General features: G+C 28.8%; 1 protein-coding gene across 1 annotated transcript in view; it reads left to right on the top strand.

Annotated features, from left to right (window-relative positions):
- The window catches only part of LOC129960463 (uncharacterized), a 291,116-nt gene extending 284,346 nt beyond the window's left edge, over positions 1-6,770 (top strand). Inside the window, exons 3-4 of the mRNA XM_056073912.1 lie at positions 1,512-1,647; positions 4,869-6,770. Of these exons, the coding sequence (XP_055929887.1) occupies positions 1,512-1,647; positions 4,869-4,966 (234 nt within the window). The 3' untranslated portion in view covers positions 4,967-6,770. The remainder of the gene's footprint in view (positions 1-1,511; positions 1,648-4,868) is intronic.
- Positions 6,771-23,697: the final 16,927 nt, after the last annotated feature.

The raw sequence follows: 23,697 nt of genomic DNA, 5'->3' as shown, positions 1-23,697 counted from the left end.
ATTTTCTTTCTAAATTATTTCTTCGATTATTTCTTTGAGGCTGCTAGTAATCGTAAAAAAATAACTTCCTCGTTTTTTTTAAATTATGAATATAGTTTAAATAATTTTTCTAATGTACAACCAACTGTTAATCCTAAATTCAGCTCTAAAATATTCATAAACTATTTATAGAATTTTTTAATAAAATAGCTCAGTGTGCCCTACTTCATTTACTTTTCGAATGTAGTATTATATATTCATTTAATTGGTTTGATTCTATTATGATTCGGCTATTGTAACCAAATATTCGCTTAAATCATATTAATACGAAAAATAAACGAATTTTATAGCTTTTTCGCCTTGAAATCAAAATAGCAAAATCAGATGCATATACAGAAATGCCAAAAGTCATGGAGTGTTTCTCTATTCAAAGATATTCAAAGTATAGATAAAAAAATACAATATGTAAATACAGTTAGAAATGTCTGATAAGATATTTTTTCATTCTTAAGTATGAACGTATGCAGACTGTTTTTTAAATAATATAATTGCAGTTGATATAAAGGATAAATAAAAATGTCTTACTAAAAAAAGAGTAAATGGAAGTTCAATCAATAAATGCAGTGAGAAATAAAAAAATAATAATGCGAGTTAAACAAGTGATATTTATCTGGGCTTTTTCTGTGCCTTGTTAATTCAGGAAAAAATTTGCCTCCACTTTGCAATTGAAACATTTAATGGTAAAAACAAACCATAAAACTTAAATAACATTTGTAAGAATTAATAATTAGAATGAATGTTGAAAAAAATTATCTACAACGTAAACCAAATTACATAAAATTAAATATATAATCTAAGCATTGCAAAAAAATACTTTGCACTTTTTTTCAAAAAAAAAAATTGTAATGAATCCGTAATAAAAACTGAATAGTATCAAAGCTCAGTAGAATATTTCGATAATGAAAACAGTTGTTCATTTGCTGTTTCTTTTTTTTTAATAAAATTTCTGGAATAGCTGATATCCTTTTATTCTCTATTCTAAATATATCATTCTTCTATTTTTTACATCAGAGATTATAAATTTAATTTAAGTTTTGAAAGATTAAAAGAGATGGTTGCAAAAAAAATATTTGACGTAAAATCTGAATATGTCATTTTTTAAAAGCAAACTGGATCGTAATTACAAGTATCGACGGTCCCTAATGAAACAAAAAATTAATTACTGCAATGCGATTTAATTTATCTGTAAAATATTAAAGCATAAAGTTTACTGCCGTCCCTTTGGGAAACTTTTAATCCTAAATTAAATATTTATAACTTTTAAGTTAAGCTCTATCTCGTTGAAAGCTTAGCAGCATTATTCTGCTCTTTTTTTCTGGACATTGCATTAATTTTTTATTATTTTAATTCTTCCATCATAGTTAAAATTATTTGTTTGCTCTGATAAAACACATCGATGCCATTTTAATAGGAATGAGAGTTCTTTAAATATGCATTCCTTTTTTAAACTAAGAATTTTCTTTTTCTTTCAGTTGGGTAGATCAGCCAATGGATCAGTTTACATTCGAGACATCAGTCACCTGACAGCTGGAATATACAAATGCGAAGTCTCTGCAGATGCTCCTTCCTTTCAGACAGTTTCTGCAGAAAAGTCGATGTCTGTGCAGGGCAAGTATCACAGAATATCTATTCGATAGAACTAGTAATATGAAAAATACAGACATAAATATCACACAAAATATCCATTACCTTTACGTTCTAAAATGTTTTTGTAAGTTAAGGCATGAAATCAGATATATTTTTATTGAAAAATATTTCCTTGTACGATGCTTTAAAATATGGCATGAAAATGTTAGATACAATTCCGCTTTTCTACGTAGCGGCATTAAAAAAATGAAATAAAAAAAATGTCAGGATGCTCACATTGAACTTCACCATCTTAAAAATTTTCATGATATCATTTATCCTAAGATGTTTTTTTTAACTATAATTATTTTGGAAAGCTAGCGATTTCTGGTGGATAACTGAAGCAACTTTTAACAATTTATCTTTGAATTCTCTTGACAAGATAAATTAATAATGATTCCATTGAAATACTTCGGGGAAAGCAAATGGTTTCATATTATTGCAAATTTTGGTCACTCGATTTAAATAAGTCTTAGGGGATTAAATGTATTTTTCAGGAGCATATATCAGGACACAATTATTTAATTTTAAACAAAAAAAAATTCCTTATTATATGCTACCGAAACTATTTTATTTTGCTTCTTTTTCATCATTGAAGCTCTAAAAAGTTTCATTTGCATATCGGTAGCTATTTATAGTTAAATTGTAAAGCTTAATTGAATTTCTTTATTATTTATTCCACTAGCGCATGGAGAACGGATTTTCATCCCTTTAATGGTAGAACCGGCTTTTCAAGATTTACACTCTCAGTTCAAACCTAGTTTATAAACAAATTTTCCTAAAATTAGAAAGTTAAAATATTCGTAAAATTTTAGAAATTTGATTAAATACACGAAGTGTAGTTTATAAACATTAGAAAAAAAATCTCCGAATTTATAGCCATTGAATCAAACTTAATTAAATATTTTCGAGAATTTTTCAGTAGGATTAATCTTTTGCTAAAGAATATAATTAAAATGTTAAACAATATTATATATCATCCTTAGATGCAAAATTATATATATATATATATATATATATACATATATAATATACTCTTAACGCTCTATACATACAATACGGATATTATTAACATGTATCCTTATTTATAAAGCAAGCGAGAAAAAAAAAACGGCAATGATAAGAATGTTTACTCTCGAATGTGTTTATTCGGATGTGTTTTATAACAATGCAGAACAAATGACCCACCTCATACCAGAAAAAACAATAGAAATTAAGAAATTAAAGAAGTAAAAATGATCAATTTTTAACTTAGAATATTTTGCTTATATACATAATATGATCAATTTTTAACTTAGAATACTTTGCTTATATACATAATATGATCAATTTTTAACTTAGAATACTTTGCTTATATACATAATAACTTTTGTCTGTTTAAGACTAATGTTTTCTCTTGAATACAACTACAGTTCATAATCCACCTCAATCATATTCACTATCATTTCTTTATTATTTATACTAGCCGCCTTTGGCGACCAGCCGGTTCGCCAATCTTAATGTTCATTTAAATTTTAATAATTAAATAGGTTGAACCGGAGTTTAACCCCCTTCTTCGCCCAGTTGTGATAACGCGCCAAAGCTGGCAATCTTTATTATGCACTATAATTGAATATCTGCTCCTTTGCTTTTGAACATTTCTCAAGACCGTTGTTGACGATTTTTAAAAATTCCGCAACGCAGGGGGTTAAACTCCGGTCGTACCATTAAATATTTTACGCAATTCCAACTTTAATAGATTCTTCATCAAAATATTTTAAAACTTCAAATTTTGATAGTCATATAATTCACTCATAATATTATAAAGGCCTTCAGTCATAACGTAATATGTATCTCTCTAATTTTCATTTACCTCTCGTAGAATTTATGTTTTAAATTAAAGTGTAAATGATTAATCTGCAATTAATATAATAGTATTTTTTACTGAAACAAAGCATTTTCTTTTAATAATATGATTACTGATAACAGAATCACTGAGCGTTTAAACTTTATGGGCGCTAAAGAATAGCTTTCTTAATTTATGTAATATCTCAAGAATTTGTCAACAAAATTTTCTCAGATTCATCATGAACACATCGATTCATTAACAATGTTTCATTTTAAATGCATCAACACTAAGAAAATAAAATGAATCTTTTAAAATAATCGGTCGAAAACAGGTTAAAAAAAACTACTTAAAAAACGATGTACTTAAAACTATAAGCATATGCAAAAAATATATAACTAACATAAATACGATTTACTTACAAAAGCATGCAACTAACCTAAAAATAATTTAAATCATCCGTTGATAGTGGTTGTCATGACAACAATCAGAACAATGCGCATGCGTGAATTTTCTTCGCCAGTTAGGTAACGCAAATGCGTGAATTTTTCTACGCCAGTTGGGGTAACGCTATGCAGATTATACATTTTTAATTTCCTTTATTTTGTGTTATTTTAATTCAAAAGTACTTCAGAATGAATCTGAAACATGGATTAATTAACAATGTTTCATTTTAAATGCATCAAACATTAAGAAAATAAACAGAATCGTTTGAAATAATCCGCCGAAAAATGTTAACCCTAGCCTCATTACTGTTGGGAGAAAAAAAAGCTGAAGTCTTACTCATTTGGCGGTGGGGAAAATGGAAGATTTTTTGGCGGGAAAGTTGGCGGTGGGGAAAATGGAAGATTCTTTTGGCGGGAAAGTTAGTTTTTACTTAATAATTAAAATTCTAATTAAAAATTCAAAAAAGGGACCCCAGGTGCACATTCCCGACCTCTAAGGTATACATGTACCAAATTTGGTAGCTGTATGTCAAATGACCTGGCCTGTAGAGCGCCAACACACACACACACACACACACACATTGAGCTTTATTATAAGTATAGATTAAGGATAGTTTGCCTATCTTTCCCTGCTATTCATCGCTCGTTTTTAGTTTTATTGCTTTATTATTACCCCCCGCTCGGAAATTTTTAACTCAGAAATTAAACCCTTTTATTAGTTTTTCGTTTGCAGCTCTCTGAGAAAGGGATATTTTAATTGTAACTATTTAGGGCATGCTTACAAAATCAATAACAAAAATTAAATTTTCAAATGTTAGTAAAAGTTTAAATAGCAGATGCACATTTTCAAAGAATCGTTGAATAATATATTTACAAAAACAAACCCTGTATGGTTTCAGTTTCAAAAATTAATCCATTTTCTGTCTTGACAGAATCTGCTGGCCATGCTCAACAGGAAGCGGATCGGAGCAGTGTCAACATCCTGCTTTTAACCATGTTGCTGATCTTACAATGGAGACATCATCTGTGATGATTCACGTTTTCGTCATCAGAATTCTTTTCCAAACAGTTGCTTTGTGCCTTGAGCATCCTCTCCTCTAAAAGGGAAGCCTCAAAGTTTGATAATGGTAGACTGTTCCTTGAAGAAGAAGGTTTTATAAATGTGAAATTCATTCTATGAAGAAAAGGTTTAAAAAAAGCTCAAGCAACTAAGCGGATGTAACCAATCTAGGACACTGTCCTAACAATACACTAACTATTGATTCATCTAACTCCATTCGACAGGAACGGCTAAATATATGTATTGTAATCTTTCGCACCATTTGGAACTATTATTCCATAAATGGTGCGATAGATATTATCATTAATTAGAAACTACAAATTTGTAATTCAGCGTGAAGAGGTGTTCTCATGTTTGTATATTTGTTTCGGATCTCCAATACGAATCGCTAAAGATATCATGAAAGAGGATGTTTCAAACTAATGTTCAATGTTACCGAATTTCCAAAGCCTTTTCATCTCATATAAATAGATTGTGTCATCATACCCCCCTCCATAAAAAGCATGGTAGATAGAATATTTTTTATCATATCACAGGTGTCAAGCAAACGTAGCCATATTTCTTTAAAAATAAACTTGTTTTTGAGGACCCATATCTTCTTCTAATGAAATAATGAAACTCGTGCTCAGTCCAACATTTGGAATTTAACAAGGATTTTGTAAGAAAATAATCCGGGGGAACAGATGGTCTGTTTTGGCATGTTTCGCGAAATCATCTGTTAAACATATTATAGCTATTTTACATATCTCTTAAGCTCAAGCATTGAAATGTGGGAAATTTTTTCATCTAACGAAGTACTTATTCCCAATAGTATACCAGTTCGGTTTTTATTAATCGAAAAATTACTCAAATGAATTCAAATTACTCAAATAAATAATAAAAATAAGCTTGTATTTGAGGATCCGTATCTTCTAATAAAATAACGAAACACGGGCTCAGTTTAACATTTCTAATTTAACAAGAATTTTGTAAGAAAATAATTCAGGGAAACAGATGGACTGTTTTTGGCATAGTTCGCGAAATCAGCTGTTAAACATATTATAGCTATTTTACATATCTCTTAAGCTCAAGCATTTGAGATTTTTTCATCTAACGAAGTACTTATTCCCAATAGTATACCAATTCGGTTTTTATCAATAGCAAAATTATTCAAATTCTAATCTTCATAATAGCTAGGATGTATTAGAAATTCAAAATTCTGATTTATTGGTAAGAATTCCATGAAAATCGGCCTGAATCAATATATAAAAATTAATTTAAAACACTAATGTTACGCTTATAGAGCTTATATAAGGGGTATTCCATATCGACTTCAGCTAAGTAGCCAAATTTATAAAGCGTAATATTTAATATTTATTGCTTACAGGCTTTTGGTATCCCAGACAAATTTTGGAGATTTTTTAATGCTCCAAATATGTCTTCCAATGGTCGAATTATCAAGAATTGTTCAAATAAATTTATTTTGTAAGAAAAATGGCTACTTAGATAAGAGAGTGAAATTTGTTGAATAAAAAATCGTTGAAAGGGAAAAGAAGGTATTCTTTTCTGATAAGATCGCATCCGGTAAAGATAAAACCAGAGTTTGTTGTGTATTAGAATGTTAACATTGTTCTTTATTTTGTTGGACATAAAATTCTACACTCATATTTGTTCTAAATCAGACTATATATCAGAGTAATTCGTGTTTTAAATTTGATGTACTGAGTTATTTGCTGTGTTGTTTGTGAATTTCGATTTATTGTGTATGGTGCATAAATAAAGTATAATTTCAAAATGAATATTGTATTTTTTGAAGTTTAAGCAGCATACAAATTAAATATAATTAGCAAAAAAAACCCATTTTTTTAATAATTCTCAATGAAATGTTATTGCCAGAATTTCTGATAGCAAATTTACGATTTTTCGTTAACTGAAGTATTTCTGTGTAAGAACAAACATATGAATTAGACATAAAATTGTAATTCTTTTTTCTTTTTTAATTTTTAAAATAAAAAATTAATAAAAACTGGGTAGATTTCTGACACCCCTAATGCATACAAGGGAAATCTATTTAGTTTTCAATACGGAGCTATGTCATTCTGGACAAAGTTAAGCTGGATATAAATTAATTTCTTTTTAAATATTTAATACAAGAATATCAAGCAGAACAATAAATAAAAATGATAGTAAATGATATGCAAAAATTCAAACATTTGCATTGCAGTAAATGCAACAGAAAATATTTGAAGAATATTACTCTAAGTATGTTCATCACGTGATAGTGCTGATAAAAGATTTAAATAAGATAAAAAGCATGAACATTTATTCATTCCAACTGAAAGTTTTGCGAGAAATTTTTAATTGCCGAACTTTAAATCATTGTTGTACCTGTTCGATAATAGTTATGATTTTTGCATGGCGGTATTATTTAAAAGATCAAAGGAAAAATTAGCAGTGATTGCCAGGAAATTCGACATCAACTACAACATTATTTCTAGCATGGACTGAAATGTGTAACTAGCGTCACGGAGAATGTTAAAAGAACAAAGCTTGCAAAAAAACAATAATATCTTACTGTCAGCGAAAAGGAAGCGGAGCGTCGCAGCTTAGCAGAGAACAAATGAGTTTCCTAATACTACAAAGCAGCGGATCTCCCGAAAATCAGCAATCAGTCTTTTAAAAGAAACAGGGCAAACCTTAGACCTATTGTGTGTCTCGTATTGTCCAGACTTACCATCACCACTCTTTTGCAATGGTATTATAAGTATCGTATGTGGACTAAATAGAACTAGACATGCGTGCTGTTCTCAGATCAGAATAGCTTCAGCTGACATTGGATTATAGACACCAAGAGAACGAAGGGTCCAAAAAATATCCTCTGGGAAATGACCGATATCTAACGCGTAATTTCATGGTATGGTCGAAATCATGACCAATAGTCGCACACCCCTACATGTGATTGCAATCGAGGTTATGGTAAGGCAAAAATACCTTAATGAAATTCTGCTGCTTCATGTTCATCTTTCCCGTGATGCTGTAGATAATAAATTTGTTTTCATGGCAATAATGTATCATGTCATCCTATACTCTCTGTTTAGGCTTTTCTTCACAGTGAATATATTCAATAATTTGTAAGGGAAAATGTTTCGCATACTTTGAGGATAAGACTTGCTGGTCGAATATATCCTCCGAAAAACAAGAACGTCATCATCAGTACAGCCAAAGGAGAAGGTTAAAACTGCCTCTCTCCTCTTGCTGTTGACGATACGTAATGTTATTCAAAGCAAGATAGAACAGATGGAATATTATATGGAATATAATAACGAACGCCTTGGAGAACATATCCGGTACAGATACTTTTCTCAGAAGTGACTGATGTCGCTCATTTATTTTATTTCTCCGTACACAATACCAAAAAAACACTTTTTTCCTTTCAGATATTTCAATTCTTCTGTGAAAACTAGGACAATAAATTATCTTTATTCTAATGTCCGAATATTTTGGCAACAATATAATATCTTGCTGATCCTCCAGCCCCATTTACTCTTAGGCTACACGGAAATTTATAATTCGTCTATAGTAATTGTCTATCAATATACATTGACTGTAGAATAATATTTTTAACTCATTTCTAAATCAAACATAAATTTCCTTTACTCTAATTTTAGAGGAATATTATTAAACATTTTTTAACCTTGTGTGAAACAAATTTTATTTTTTATCATTAATTATTTCATTTTAACACAGTGCGTGCATGCATATATAAATTCTATTCTATAAAAATATATTTGTTCCATAAACTTAATTAATAATAATCTCTTTGATGTACAAAAATATTCAGCGACTTATTTTACACAATCAAAAAGCAGCGTATGTAAACATACAATTTTGATGTAACGCCGCATATTTTAAAATTATTTGAAAATTCTATTATTATCTTCACTTTTCAATGCATTATTTAGTATTAATTTGAATTTAATACAATCTCCAATAATAAATTAGTGCGTTCTTATAATTCTTGAATAAGCATCGATCCTGGAAAATAAATGAATTCAAAGGAAAATTTTCCTTTCACCTTTTAAGCAATAAAAAATACGCTTAATTAAATCAAAATTGCTTCTTTCTAAACACTGGTGCAGTGTAGGAGTTTCCCGTTTAATAACCTTTAAAGTAAAGGAAGCGTCAAATCAAAAGCTTCGCTGAACTTAAGAGCTAGAGTGATTCATTTTCCGCCCATATAGCTTCTTGGAAAACAGTTCTTTCCGCAGCATCCGGAAGCAGTAACCTTTAATTCTTTCTGAACTATATTTAGAGAACCCATTCTTTTATGCTACAGCAAATTACGGGCGTTATTTTTCACTAGATGCAATTAGTATTTGAACAAAATAATCCTTTCACAAAACATCTTTAACCACTCTTTCGAATGAAATATTGCAAAGAAAATTGACACTTACGCCTAGATTATACGGATTGTTTATTTAAAGATCTTATATTGAATTCAACTCACAAATGTTCTTCTTTGGCATAGCAATTTGTTCAGAATAGAAAATTACATGCTGAACTGATTTAAATTCAGATACAAAAGTCTTTTCAGGAATATTTTTAATAATATATAATTGCTTCTTCATAATGGATAGTTTGAACATATATCTTTATACAATTAAGGCATTTTCTTGTATAATATTAATTTATCGTTTTATGCCTACGTTATTAACAACAAGAATTTAACTATAGATTCATTTCTTTTTTATATAATTAATTGATGAATTTGTTAAAAGAATATATATTTCAAAATAAAAATGATATACTTTTCACAAATTAGAAGTGAATTATATTTACAAACATTAACATCCTTCGCATAAATATGTAGTTAATTTTAATAAAGTCAGTCGTGTTTAAAAAAAAAAAACTCAGCCATTTTGATTGTAGTCGGATCTCGTAATAATGTTTTTAAAAATCATGGCATGATGCAAGATCTTGTGATCTCGGCTAATACTTCTGGCGCTTATACTCAACATTTTCTAATGTTTTATCGTCCTCGATGGTAGAAATTTAGTCCGTAATTATCTTCTCAGTTTGGTAATATCGCTGAAACTTGCTGTTTCCCTGTAGGATTTCTCCAAGGCGGTTCGTCGTCACTATTGTTACGAATGCGTAATATTGCTTCTCTGCGGAGTAAGTCTCAAAGTAAGGAAGACAGTTTTTCAGATATTTTAATGGATGTTAAAGTCAATGACTTCTGGCCTTGACTTTCAAAACAAAATGAAGGTTCTTGATTATATACAGGTATTAAAACTACAGGTATTAAAGTATAGAAGCAGAGGCGCACACACGAGAGTCAAATCAAATGAACTTTGTCTTTCGAGTGCGATCATGGAAAGGATTGTCTGCAGTTGCGATCTGAGCACTACTATGCTGCTCTGTTTTTTTTAATTAACGATTTGCTCTTTGCTTGTGTGTTGCTAATTACTGCTACTACCGCTTTCATTTATGCTTAGACTGTGTTTCTTCCCTGTGTTTCATGCATTTCTTGTTGAATCAAGTGCCGTCATCCATTATCAAGCTTGTTGAACTTACCATAGTACAGCCACCAGCACATCTTTAGAATTCTTGTATCGTCATGCTTTCATTTGACTAACATGAGTCAAAGTTAACGTGAATTTACCTTTATTCTTCTATTTTAATTATTCCTGTTAATAACGTTTATCAGTACTTCTTCCTCGGTACTTTATTTGGGTCTGAATAGCTTTTTCAATGGCCTTTTGAGTTCGCCTTCAGTTACTATTTTATCTTAAGGTTCTCATACTCATATTTTTTTAAATAATAGGTTTTTATTTTTCTTTCTTCGATACTCCATCTTCCTTCTGTTGAATTGTCTTAGAGATATCCGTCTATCTACATCTTCGACCGTTAGCTATCGGAATATTTTATCTAGACGAATAGACATGCAACAATTCAAAAGGAATCATGTTCATTGTATTATTTCCGATAATATTCAGATTCCGCTCACACTGCTTTATTTTTTCATCTTAAGGCGTCGGTTCAAAATGCAACATTTCTGTTATTATCAGAGGTAGTGTCCTGTTTCCTCGCTCTAATGTTTAATTTTCTAGGAAAACTGAGTTTAATCAAATATTTGCTTAATTGCCTTCTCATTGTATTATTCTTCTATATCTAGCGATGAAAAATACCAGCCTCTATCTGATATAATCTTTTTGTAAAGCCAAAAGCCATTAGTGCCATTTTTGTTTTTAGGATGTATGTTTGTAGTAAGCTAAAGAGTCAGGCTATCAATAATAAAAAGTATATGAAAGTTTCCTTTCGAATCTTCAATTTACTTTACACAAAGGGACTAAAGTGATCAATATGAATGATAGTAAAATAGCTCTTACATTGTTTTACGAGGCTCAACAACCCTAGTTTCTTTCCACTCGGTTTCTTATTCACTATACATTCAAAGTGCACAGAAATATTTTTCATCTCGTACTTCTCATTGGTAGAAGCCAATATAGCTGTATGATTTTTGACCGTTTTGTCGATAGAAAAGTGCCCCATCAGATCATGAAATATCAGAACAAAACTTTGTCTCACATTCTTTGAAATAACATATAGGTATTTCCTTTTTCCATTTCGCTGATGAATCCGAAATAGCTTCTTCCGTTTGTATGCGTAACTATCTATTTTCTATTTTCCTTTCTTGTTCTTTAATGAGGTTCCTTTTGGAATGTTTCGATCATGCGTTTCAACTCTTTATTCACATGCTACATAATTAAAATTTGGTCATCCTCTGAAAATATTTCAGATACTTTTAAATTGTCTCCAACATTTGACTGCAAAGTATCATCAACTTAAATGCCTGGAAATCACCTCAAAGCAACATTTTTGTTCGTGGTCTAAATTTGATATATCAAACTTGTATCTAGAATCAGGTTTTACCATCATGCTACCTTAGCCTCGAAATTTTATTTATGTTAAGAAATAATAACGCCTTACAGTCTACAACAGTTGCAAATTCAATGCCAGTCAAAAATTGACGCAATATATTTAAATTTCAGATAATAACTATTAACTCCAATTTACTTGAATGGTAATTCGTTCGTGTAATTATTGTCTTTTTTCTGACACAGTATACAAAATGTAATTTATTATCATCCCCATGTTGCAGGAATAATTCTATAATGCTCTCCGACTTTACATTGCTATGTACTTCCCTTTAGCATCGGATCTATATATCACTCAAGTTGATTTATCAGATTTCATTTCGATTCACAGAATGATATCTGTTGTTTTTCATTCCATTTAAATTCTGAATCTTTACCCGTAATTCTTGTCAATGATTTAACACACGTAGTATATTTTGATATAAAATTACTAAAGAAATTCGTCAGATACAAAAATCTTCTAACTTCGTGGACGTTTATTGGTTCTAAAACTTTTCTTGTAGCAGCTGCCAGTTACCTTTCTTCTACCAGCTTCATTCGGCTGTCTATAGTCTACTATCAAACTATCCCATACAGTTTTCTTTTTTAGCAGCATTATTGGAGGATCTCCAAATGGGATTTCGTTTCCATCTCTAACTCGTTGTCCCTCCATTCTTTAATATTGTGCTTTACTACTGATCGTTCTTCTATATTATTTCAGTATAAGTACATTGATATATATTTACTACCCTTAATTTTTTATTATCATTTCGGTCAAATCTGAAAATATGCAGCAAATCGAATCAAGATGCCGGCTTTTGTGGCAAAAACGCCAGAAACGCCATTTTGTTTTTCATTTTTTGTGCTCTTAAACTTTGAATCCATGACTTTCGTTTGTAATCAAGCCATATTTCTTAAAAAATTCTACATATAGACATTTTTCATTAATACATGAATTTGTTCAGAGCACAATGAATTTTTCGTCATTCCATGTTCTTTTCATCAAAAACGGACTGTATCCGACAGAGAACACTATAATCCGGCAACTTCAAACTAAAATATAGACTAGAAATGAAACCTTAGGTGTGAACTAAAATAATGCCCGCTCTTTTTTTTCCCCCTTCTTTAATGTATTATTCCGTTATGTGTACCGTAACGTTGTATAAGAAGCCATGTTTAATATATATTTTCTAATCCAAAAGAAAGTGTTCGACATCATTGGGTGTACACTCCATCGCTTTTAATGGATTATCAAAATTTATTGTAACTGATTAAATATCATTGAGAAGACCTGAGATCTCCAGAATGATAGAAAAAAACAGGTCTATTTTGATATTCATAATATTTCAATAAATGCCTGTTAATTCTAATTAAAATAGAAATTAAGATCTTTCCGAATTATTTCCAAGAGCATCAGTGAAGAGTACATAGCCATTAAATCTATATTCATAGAAAAAAATCCTAGAAGGTTTTTGATAAAATTTAATAATGTAAAATATATAAATTCTAAAAACGAGATCTTTATAGTCTCTCTAAAAAGCAAATCTGTCTCTCTCTCTCTCTCTCTAAACACATCAAAACAACAACAAACTTTTAACGTTAATTAGAAACAAGTATTTAAAAATCCATTTATATTTAAAGTTAGCATTGACCATGCTGCATCAATTTATCAAAAAATTGAAATAAAAACTTTAAAAAATTCTAACCTCAACAAAAACTTTAATTTAAAATCTTGCTATCAAATAAAGTTTGATTGAAACAAGATTTTGTTTCTTTAATGTGTAAATCGAACCTACCAAACCTTCCTTTTGAAATTCTTTTGCACTGTCATAGCCTATATCCGTTTCATTTAATAGAAATGAGGATTCCTCTTAGCTTTCAACACTCTATTTTTAATATTTAATTGCTCGACCTTTATTCCGAGAGAGCGCAAAAGAATTTGAGCGGCGAGAAACACTGCAATTAAACTGTTCCTCTTCTGAATGTTCCATTTTCTTGGCGTGGAGCCAAATGGTTCCACTAAAGTATAATTAAGTCTTTTACATAAATGCACCATGATTTATAAATCTATAAAGTGACCGTCTTCCAATTGGGAGTTTAAAAAAAACAGAGCGTAAAAAAAAATCGATTTATTTATTGAGTGTAATTATAAGCAGTGTTTAAGAAAGAGCTTAAAGCCGCAGTAAATCGAAAAATACTGAAAGAGAAAGAGTATTCCCAGTTTTCGATTTCTAAAGAATTCTATGTTTAGTCATTTAGCAAAATTGTTTTCGAATGTTCTTTCTAGGTATTACATTATTTAATTTCGTAGCATAAATTATCAAACATTTTGTTTGCCTTTAGTGAATATTGGCTTGTTAATCTGTGGTTGTCAGACGTGGCTTACGCTCAGAGGAGAATAACTCATTTCTGATTATGGTTGGATATTGTCTTTAATGTTACGTTAGAATAAAGGTTATTGGGGTTATTTATGCCGTCTAGAACTTCAAGTCATAATGCACAACCTCGAAGGAAAACTCGAAGAGCAATTTCGGAAACACGAATAACTCAATTTATTTATTTGGGAATTAATAAAAGCTATTGTCGTTTTGAAAAATTAGTCAATTTTAAAAATCAGTTACAACGGTTTTTTTCCCTAAAAATGGTGTTTGTGTATAATGTTTTCTTGAATACATTATATCAGAACTTCATAGATGTTGAAATATGTATAATCATAATTCTGTAATTCCCTTTTTTCGATTATATCAAATATTACATTGAGATTTGATTCCTTTGTTAAAAGATAGCATATAACTGTTCTTTCATGAAATAGTGTGAATTTCTTATTACGGAATTACAAGAAATAGTTTCTAAAATTAGGCATGACATTCATTGTGATAATATATTTACTTGCTTTTTAGCAATGTTTTAAACTAACGTTGAATCATATTTCGGAACATATAAGAAAAGCTTTGATGAAATGCGGGTTTAAGGAATTTTAAATTATTGCAAGAAAAAGGTTTCAATATTGATGATATATTATTACTTTTAGTCCTCTAAATAAAAGGCTATAAAAAATTTTATGATACGCACACTTTATAAATAAACAAGAAACATTCAGTCTTTAGCTGAAAATATTACACAATTCCCTATCTTACAAAGAAAGATTAATCATTATCAGCCGAAAGTATAACTCATTCCTTTTCTTTCATACGAAACGAGTTTTATAGCAAGATAGCCATATATTCATCTATTTTATCTAAATGAGAAGTGCCATTTGTGTTTTGCAGAAAATAACAAAAAGAATGCGACACTTTAATGGAATTATGGACTATTAATCAATATTTTGATTCTTTCCTAAATAATATAATTATTTTTATTGATTAGAAAAAGGTTCGTTAGCTAATTAATGTATTTATACGCCGCATTTTAAAAGCTTAATATAATGAAAGTCTTATAGCTTGTCCTCATTGACAAGAGATCATTGACATTGAAAAGAGTCAATGCAAGCAACTGAAAACAGTAAAAAAGATTACATTTCTTATAAAGAATATATTAATAACACATATTTTACATAAGAAAGCTTAGAATACGCTTTAAATTCTGAAGCAGTATAATCAATATTAAAAGCAAATATACTCGAACAATAAAAATGTTCTCTTATTTTATTTTAGTTGAAAGACGAAAGTAGGCGTTAATTTTTCTCACTCGAGAAAAAAATTTCATAACAAAATTGAAGAAAAGAGTAGCTCAATTTCCAAGAAGCCACTGTTCAAGTAAAAATGGCAAAAGAAGTTTTTAATGAAAGAAAGTTTTCAGAATAAAAATCTTTTATTTAGAAAAAGCTCTTTTTTTTTTTTTTTTTTTTTTTTTTTTGAAAAAGTGTTAAGTTACCTTATTAAACGAGAAAATACTCGTGTTTTAATTAAAAGCTGTTTTTACATTTTTTTAAAGTCACAAGTAACCATTAGTTTTTATTGCCAAAAAATTTTAAAATTCACAAAAAATATGTCTGTACATTAAAATCAAAAATTCACTTCCAGACTACTTTTGGATTAATATTCTTAAAACTGTTTTTATCTTGAGCTGATATCTTCATGACAAATAACAATTTAGGCTCAAATTTAATGGAAGATATTTTATTTGGATATTAAATTAATAAGAAAACAATATTGTATTAGCTTGTTTTAAATAATAATTGATATTTTATATTAGTTTATTTTAACTAATATAAAAAGGTTAATTATGGGGAAGGGAAGAAAGGATATTATAGGAATTAAAGGTTAATTATTATTTATAGGGAAATTATTTCTCCATATTTGATACAAGACCCTTAAAGAGTTCAAGAGACTAAGTTCGTATGAACCTATTATGAGATGCGATATCTGATTTGGGGGGGGGCGATGCCGCACTCACAATGAATTTAGATTTTGCCATACCTAACATAATAACATATTTTATATCTGAAAAGTTCACCCTTTAAAATAAAACTTCATTTGGTGTGTTAGTAAACATATGTAAAATACTTTCTCTTTCATGCCTTTTGAAATCATTACCTCTTATCTATATTTCACAGAAATATTCAAGTTTAGAAATAATATATGATATTTGTACATGCCACACATTTTATTATAATATGTCATTATATAAAAGCATAACTAATTTTAATAATTCAAATCATTACTATAATTCAAATCATTCTTATTCAGTCATAAATATAATAAATAATAATTCAAATCATTCCTATTCAGTCATAAATATAATAAATAATAATTCAAATCATTCCTATTCAGTCATAAATATAACAAATAATAATTCAAATCATTCCTATAATTCAAATCATTCCTATAGAGTCATAAATATAAAACACTTGTACTTAAAGGGTTACTTGATTAGAAAGAAAATTCAAATGGTGGCCTTTTGATGACCCACCTTGTGTCAAAAATATTGAAATGTAAACAAATAATTGTAATTGCAAACGCAATAAATTATTATAAGGGACTTTTTAGCTATGTGTTTTTTTTTAATTAAATCTTTAAAAAAACCTGGGAGGATCCATCCCAATATCCCACCTCAGATATTGGGATGAACAGCTTCCGGCATTGTGGTTGAATCAAGCCTGATTGACAGGTTTATTTACTATGTGGGACTGAGTTATACCCCACCGATGACCGAGGGTTTGGACGGTGGCTGGTGATGGTTACTAAAACTCGATCATAGTTCCCGCCTCATGGAGTACAGATCATTCAATTAAATCCGTATATCCTCGGGCAGGCGGATAGAACTTTATTAAGATTATCCTGAGAAAAAATTAGAGCGAAACAATGCACAAAATGGTGGGATTTTAGAAATGTATGGATTTAATCCTATGTAGAAATGGTACCCTTTTCAAAATCTCTATTAAATCAATTTTTTCAAAAGAAAACTGCATTTTTCCTCAGAAAGTCCAATAACTCTCTCTGGATTAACTCCAAACCTCCTTTACTTGCTTATGAAAACCGAATGGAATCAATTCTGTATCACAAGTAGAGTGTCAAAAAAGTAACTTAAAAATGGTAGAAAAATTAAATTTCAGTAGTTAAAACTTCATTAAAATATCTTAGATCGAAAAACTATTGAATTAAAATATTTTAAATGAAAAAAATTATAATTTTTTCATAGAACTTCAGAGCCCATTCAATAAATTTGCAAAACTCCATCGTCTATCTCTTTGTCCATTGTGAAACTCAACGTATTTTAATCTAGAATCCTAAATGCTTAACAATAATTTTTAGTGGCTTACTACGTTATTAAAAAAATATCATACAAAATATTACGTTCACAATTTTTAAAGAAACAGAACTTTTTAAGTTAACATAAAGGCGTGTAATTCTTATTTCTGAGAGTGTAAAATATAAAAATGTTTAATTCATTCTTTCTATGAGGGTAAAGTTAACTTCAAAGAAGTTAACTTTATCCTCATAACAGTTAAAGCACGATACGTTCTTGTAACTGTTGCTTGTTATATAATCAGCCGTATGAAATGAGAAAGGACTAATATTTTGCGATTTCATTTCAGTTAAAAATTAAATTTTTTGCGAGAATTTCAAAAACATTCTGGAAAATATTTCGGATTCTGTTTCCAGAAGGAAAAAATTCTAGTCCAGACGATATCTTCAACTAAGGTTGTATTAGAAAATTCCTTATATTCTCCTGGAAAGTATTGAAACGAAGTTTAAAGGAAAAAGTATTTTCAAATCATATCTTGGAGGCCATAGATATTAAAAGAAGACGAACTAAATTTTATATATATACTATATATAGCATTAATTCAGCAGACAAGTTTGTTATTTGCATCATAAATATGTATAATTTTTCTTATACAGTAAATATAATTTCATTTTAATAAATTCAAAGTATGATCTTAATTAAAATCTGAAATTTTATATTCATAAGGAAATGAAATTTCTGTCAAGAATTTCCAGTTTCATATTCTATACATAACTATCTTCCAATACGAAAATATGTACTGGCATTCTAAAAATAATCTTTTTAGAGTCCTTTTAATCATCTTCTTCATTTGTAAATGTTGCCGTGTTATTGGTATTTTTCAATGCAAAGATTTTTTAATCCTAAAAATTCTAATTATATTTAGAAACTTTAAGCGCTTTACTGGAATTATTATGATTTGTTTTTGTAAAGAAATAGTATATATATATATATATATATATATGTAATGATATTTTAAACTCTTAATTTCAATTTAATTAATTTCTAAGATTTTATCTTAATTTAGCTCATAGTAACTTCATTCTAAAAATATTCTCTTATTTCGTGATACAATTCCACTTTCTCTGCTTAATTAATTCAAGAGAAGCTTTATAAAATTGCTTAGTCAGCTAAACGCCGATATTTTCACACGCTCGGCGTGAAGGGGTAAAAAATGTCTAGTAAGCACATTCTCTCTTAAAAGATCCCTGTGTTTCCCTTACACGTGATTGACAGACGTCAGAAATCCCTATGAGAATCTTAATAATATATTAGCACTGTGGAGAAATATTTTCCCTATCAAAATCTAAGGTTATATAAGGCGAGGGATAATTTATTTCCGCCCTTTTTCCCCACTCCGGCTTTCGTACTGCGCTGTGGCGGACGTCTTGTCCGCGTCTCTGCTTTCAAATAATTATGCTTTCCCAATGGATATTAAAAAGAATTTAAAAATGTTAAAAGTATCTTCACTGCCTTCAAACTGCATCCTGCCTCACCACAAATAATATTACATATATATATATATATATATATATATATATATATATATATATATATATATATATGATTTTTTGTCGTTTTTATAAATATTAATACTTTATATACATATTAGAGATTTAACATTTTTATACATGAAATAGCTCGATTTCAAAACTGCCACTTTTTTAGTTGGAGAAAATCGGTTACAAGAACTGATATTAAGGAATATAGATTATATATACAAATGTAATATATACTAAACTTGTTTTATCCATATATTTTCATGCTATCCTGTAGGAAGATTAAAGATCCCGGTTAGATGATATCCCGTAGTTAGATAATTATTCAAAATTAAAATTTGTTTTAATCATTATATAGCTTCGGAGTAGTTCAATTATGCCATTAAAAATGCATTTATATTTTTAAGATTAATTGTTTATGATTTTTTGTAATCTTAGATTATTTTTTCCATAAAAATGTTGCTCTCCGTTATTATTCAGCATTCCATTATTTCCTGATTCTAATAGTTATTTATAAATAAAGCCTTTGAAAAATCTACGTTTTCAATAAAAAACACTCTTGAGATTCTCAAAAAGACCTTGTTTATAGAGTCCACAACTACTTAGAATCTTTTTCTACGTGGAAGTATTAAAAAAAAATGGGTTTTTTTTTTGGGGGGGGGGGTTTAAAAATTTCTGTACTGGTTTCAATACACATTTCGAAAAACATCAATAGGATAGTACTTAAAGTTCGGTAAATATTTATTTGCATATATTAGTTTATTATAAGAGAATCATCGCTTGAATTAGCAATTATACTATTTATATGCTAATTTTTTTAAAAAAAACTTTCCCTTTAAGAACTAAATTAGAACTTTTAATACACTTTGTAAATTTAAAAATTGCGAAAGGCATTTTGTGAAAAGAACAAATCTGTAATCTTCAAGACAGAAGCAATTTCAATCGTTTTATAATTTTATACCGAAAGAACACATAATTTGGATGAGTCAACAGAAAGTCTGCTTCTGGAAAAATTATATTTCAATTCTCTTGGAAACGAAATTTAAAAATACAAGTGCAAATCTAACTCAAATAAGATATTTTATAATTCGAAGCCAAAGCAATAAGAGATTTAGAATACTGCTTTTCATAATGAGCTATGAACATTTATAACTGAAAACAGGTTATCTTGCTTTTTCACAGATACAAGCAATTGTATTAAACATTTCGAACTAATTCCTACTTACATTACATATCTAATAGATTCTCATTAGATACTAAATCCGTAGAATCCTTCAGACGAGTCTTCTGAAAAGAGAAATTAAATGACGTTTCATTTTCCCTCGAAAACAGAGAAAAAAGATAGCATCAGTCTGAGAATAAAACAAAAATTATTTATTGCGAAGCACTATCAGAGAAGGTTTATGGGGAAGAATTTGAGCAATAATCTGTTGGATCCGTTTCTTGTGTCTACCTATTTCAGTGTAATCCGTAACATTAGAATTGCTAATCGGTTGTTTCTATTTCAGGTGTATCTTTACTGCTATTGTAGCTCATTTTTCAAGTACCTGATTCAGTCTAGAGTAGTTACAAAATATTCATCTGCAGCGTTGTTAGGAAGTTTGCGCTAATGTTGCACGCCAGGATTCCTTTTTTGGCATGAGATATGAATCAGAAAACGGGCTTTTCAATTAGGAGGAACACTTTCTCTGGATTTAATTACGTTCTAGTTGTAAGAATTGAAACAATTTATTTGAAACGTCAGAAGTTCAATTGCTTTGAAGGAATCAAATTAACAAGAGGGTTTATGAAATTAAGCTTTATGTTAAATTATGCTAAACAAAATTCATTCACTTCTATAGTAATACAATTTTTGAGAAACATTGTTCCATTTATGCTGTTTGAATATAGTTAATAACGTTTAAGGCATCAAAATTATAGACTAATCCTTTATTAAAATAAAAATTTATATAAATAGGTACAATACAAAAAAGGCCATTCTAATAATGCATGCAAAAAAGAACAATTTATCGCAAAAACAGTATTTATTAAAAATGGTCAACGGTTAACATCGCAGTCTTGCCCCAGTCTACTTTATTGGAAAATACTGATCTTTATTGGAAAACAACGTGGTCTCAATTGTATCTAAGGAAAATCTCGTTTAAAATATTCGAAAAGAAGATTTCATTGTGATAGTTTATTATTGTTATGCATTTCGGGTTTAAAATCTTTCCCCGATATATCAGGACATACTATTCGAGAAAAAAGTATTTCTTCAACATTTTAAAATTTAATAAATTATTTTTACTCTGATACAGTTTTGAAATACCTGTTATTTTCCTCTCTGATTTACAATATTTTTTTTTATTTAATTGTATTTAATAAAAGTAATTCTTACATTTGCAGCATAATTCAATGCATTTTCGTCTTCAGCAGTTTTTAATAACACCTTTATTCTCAAAGTTTTTTTTTTTTTACTTATAGTTTATTTAACCCTTTCTAAGGCCTTGGGAAGTATGCTTTCCACCAAATTTATCAATTTTTGTATGAAATTATGTAGGTTAGCATAAGTTCTGACAAACTTTTTTAGTAAGTCAGAAACTTAGATGCTTCAGTTCTTTATCTCAAACAAAATGATGTGTCTTGATTTGTTACTTAATTATTAATTTACCAAATTAATTAATTAATTAAATTAAATTTATCTAATAAGCTAAATGAATACCTTTTCTTGTTCTAATTTCAAGCCTAAAAATATTTTAACATAATATGACTAGAAAAAAATGGCCCTTTAAAGGGTTAAATCAAATCGATCATTTTTCAAGTGACAGCGTCTATGTCACTTGATTTGTCACTTGATTCACTGATTTGATCCAAAATATGCTACAGATCTTCAATGTTGATTCCCAATTTTCATCCACTCAGATTTTTATATTTTTTAATTATATCCCCACACAATTAAACATAATTCAGAAAAAATGCTTTCTTGTACTTACTTAGACATAACACATTAAATTTATCATAAACTCGAAGTAAGATAATATGAAATCTATAGTACTTTTCTGTATATGTTTCATTTTTTGTGCATTCTGCATATACAAAAAAAATAAACATTCAAAAGTCTTATACATTATTCAAATAATTAACTTTAAAGAATCCATTCCGTTTCAATTTGTCTGAATATTTTTCAAGTTTTAAAATTTCAAAATTTAAATGCCGATTCCAGCATTAATATAGCTATTTTAGTAGAAATATGATTGTCTGCTTTAATATTCCATAATTTAAAAATGCTTACCAGAAAAGAAAAAAAGAGAGTCAATGTCAGCATCAAGAAAACATACTTGACTCTGAATTATTTATTGCAATATTTGAAGGTGAAAAAAACTTGCTCCACTTTTTTTCACAACCTGTATTTGAAGTAATTCATGTATGTCAACATTTTTTATCCAAACGGAATGATGTTGGCATCAAAATAAATAATATATAAATGTCTAAGAAAAAAAATCAACCTATGAACGCTTTTAGTTTGTCTTTTACCTTAAAAATTTTGCTTGGTAATTTGTTGATAATAACTTCTGTAGAATTTGTTAAAATAATGAAGAAAACTAGTGTTCATTGCTCAATTAGGAAATCCACCTGCTGTACAGGCTGAAGAAAAGTTATGGCTGAAAAGATCATCGACATTCCTGAAGAACCGATAATCAAATCTTACCAGAAAGAAAATTCGCTTATAAAATTAAACAAAACTCTTTCGGTTTTTCAAGAATTATTTCATTTTTGTTTGTGTTTTATTTCGAAATTCCACTATGGTTATTTAAGGAAAAACATCTTAATTAGTTGATTATCATTATCAACTAATTACATTCAGTTAAGATTATCAACTAAAATCATTATTAGTTGATGAGGACAATATCTAAACCATATTTCACTCTCAGATCAGCAGCACATCAACGAGATTTATGCCGGATTGGAAAGGATTCGCTTTTATAATTCAAAATAAAGCAAAAGTCATATTTTATGCATTAAAAGATTCAAAACCAAAATATCACCTTTTTTCACTTATAAATATATCAGTCTTTTTCATCTTAAAATTTTTCAATTAATATCAGAATTTTAGAAAAGCTGTAAAATATTAAACATTTAAAAAAATTATTATACTCTTTTAATGTTATGAAAGTGTAGCCTTATATTAAATGTCTAAGTCTTTATTGTCTTAGAAATATGAAGTTTTGTTAGAATGAAAAACCTTTAAAGAAATCAAAGCTTTTGAATACTCTGCAACAATATCATAAAGTATGTCGCAACATTATTTTCACTTTCACATTCTTAGTCAGTTTTTATTCTTTTTTACTTGCTTTTTACCTTAAAATAGAAAATACCTTAAATTCTACAGAAACAACTCTTATAGAAACAATATACCCTTACAGCCTACATTAAATCTTAAGCACACATCTTCCGCCTTAAGATTTTTTTATTTATTAACCTTTTTTTATTGCTGTTTTAGGTTAATAGTTAATCATCACACGTATTTAGTTATGAACAGTCTACAAATCGAATTATTATCCCATATACTATCAGTTTCTGAAAGTGCGATAAGAAA

The sequence above is a fragment of the Argiope bruennichi genome, chromosome X2 (assembly GCF_947563725.1).
Source record: "Argiope bruennichi chromosome X2, qqArgBrue1.1, whole genome shotgun sequence".
NCBI classification, from domain to species: domain Eukaryota; kingdom Metazoa; phylum Arthropoda; class Arachnida; order Araneae; family Araneidae; genus Argiope; species Argiope bruennichi.
This window is presented reverse-complemented; position numbering and strand designations above follow the sequence as displayed.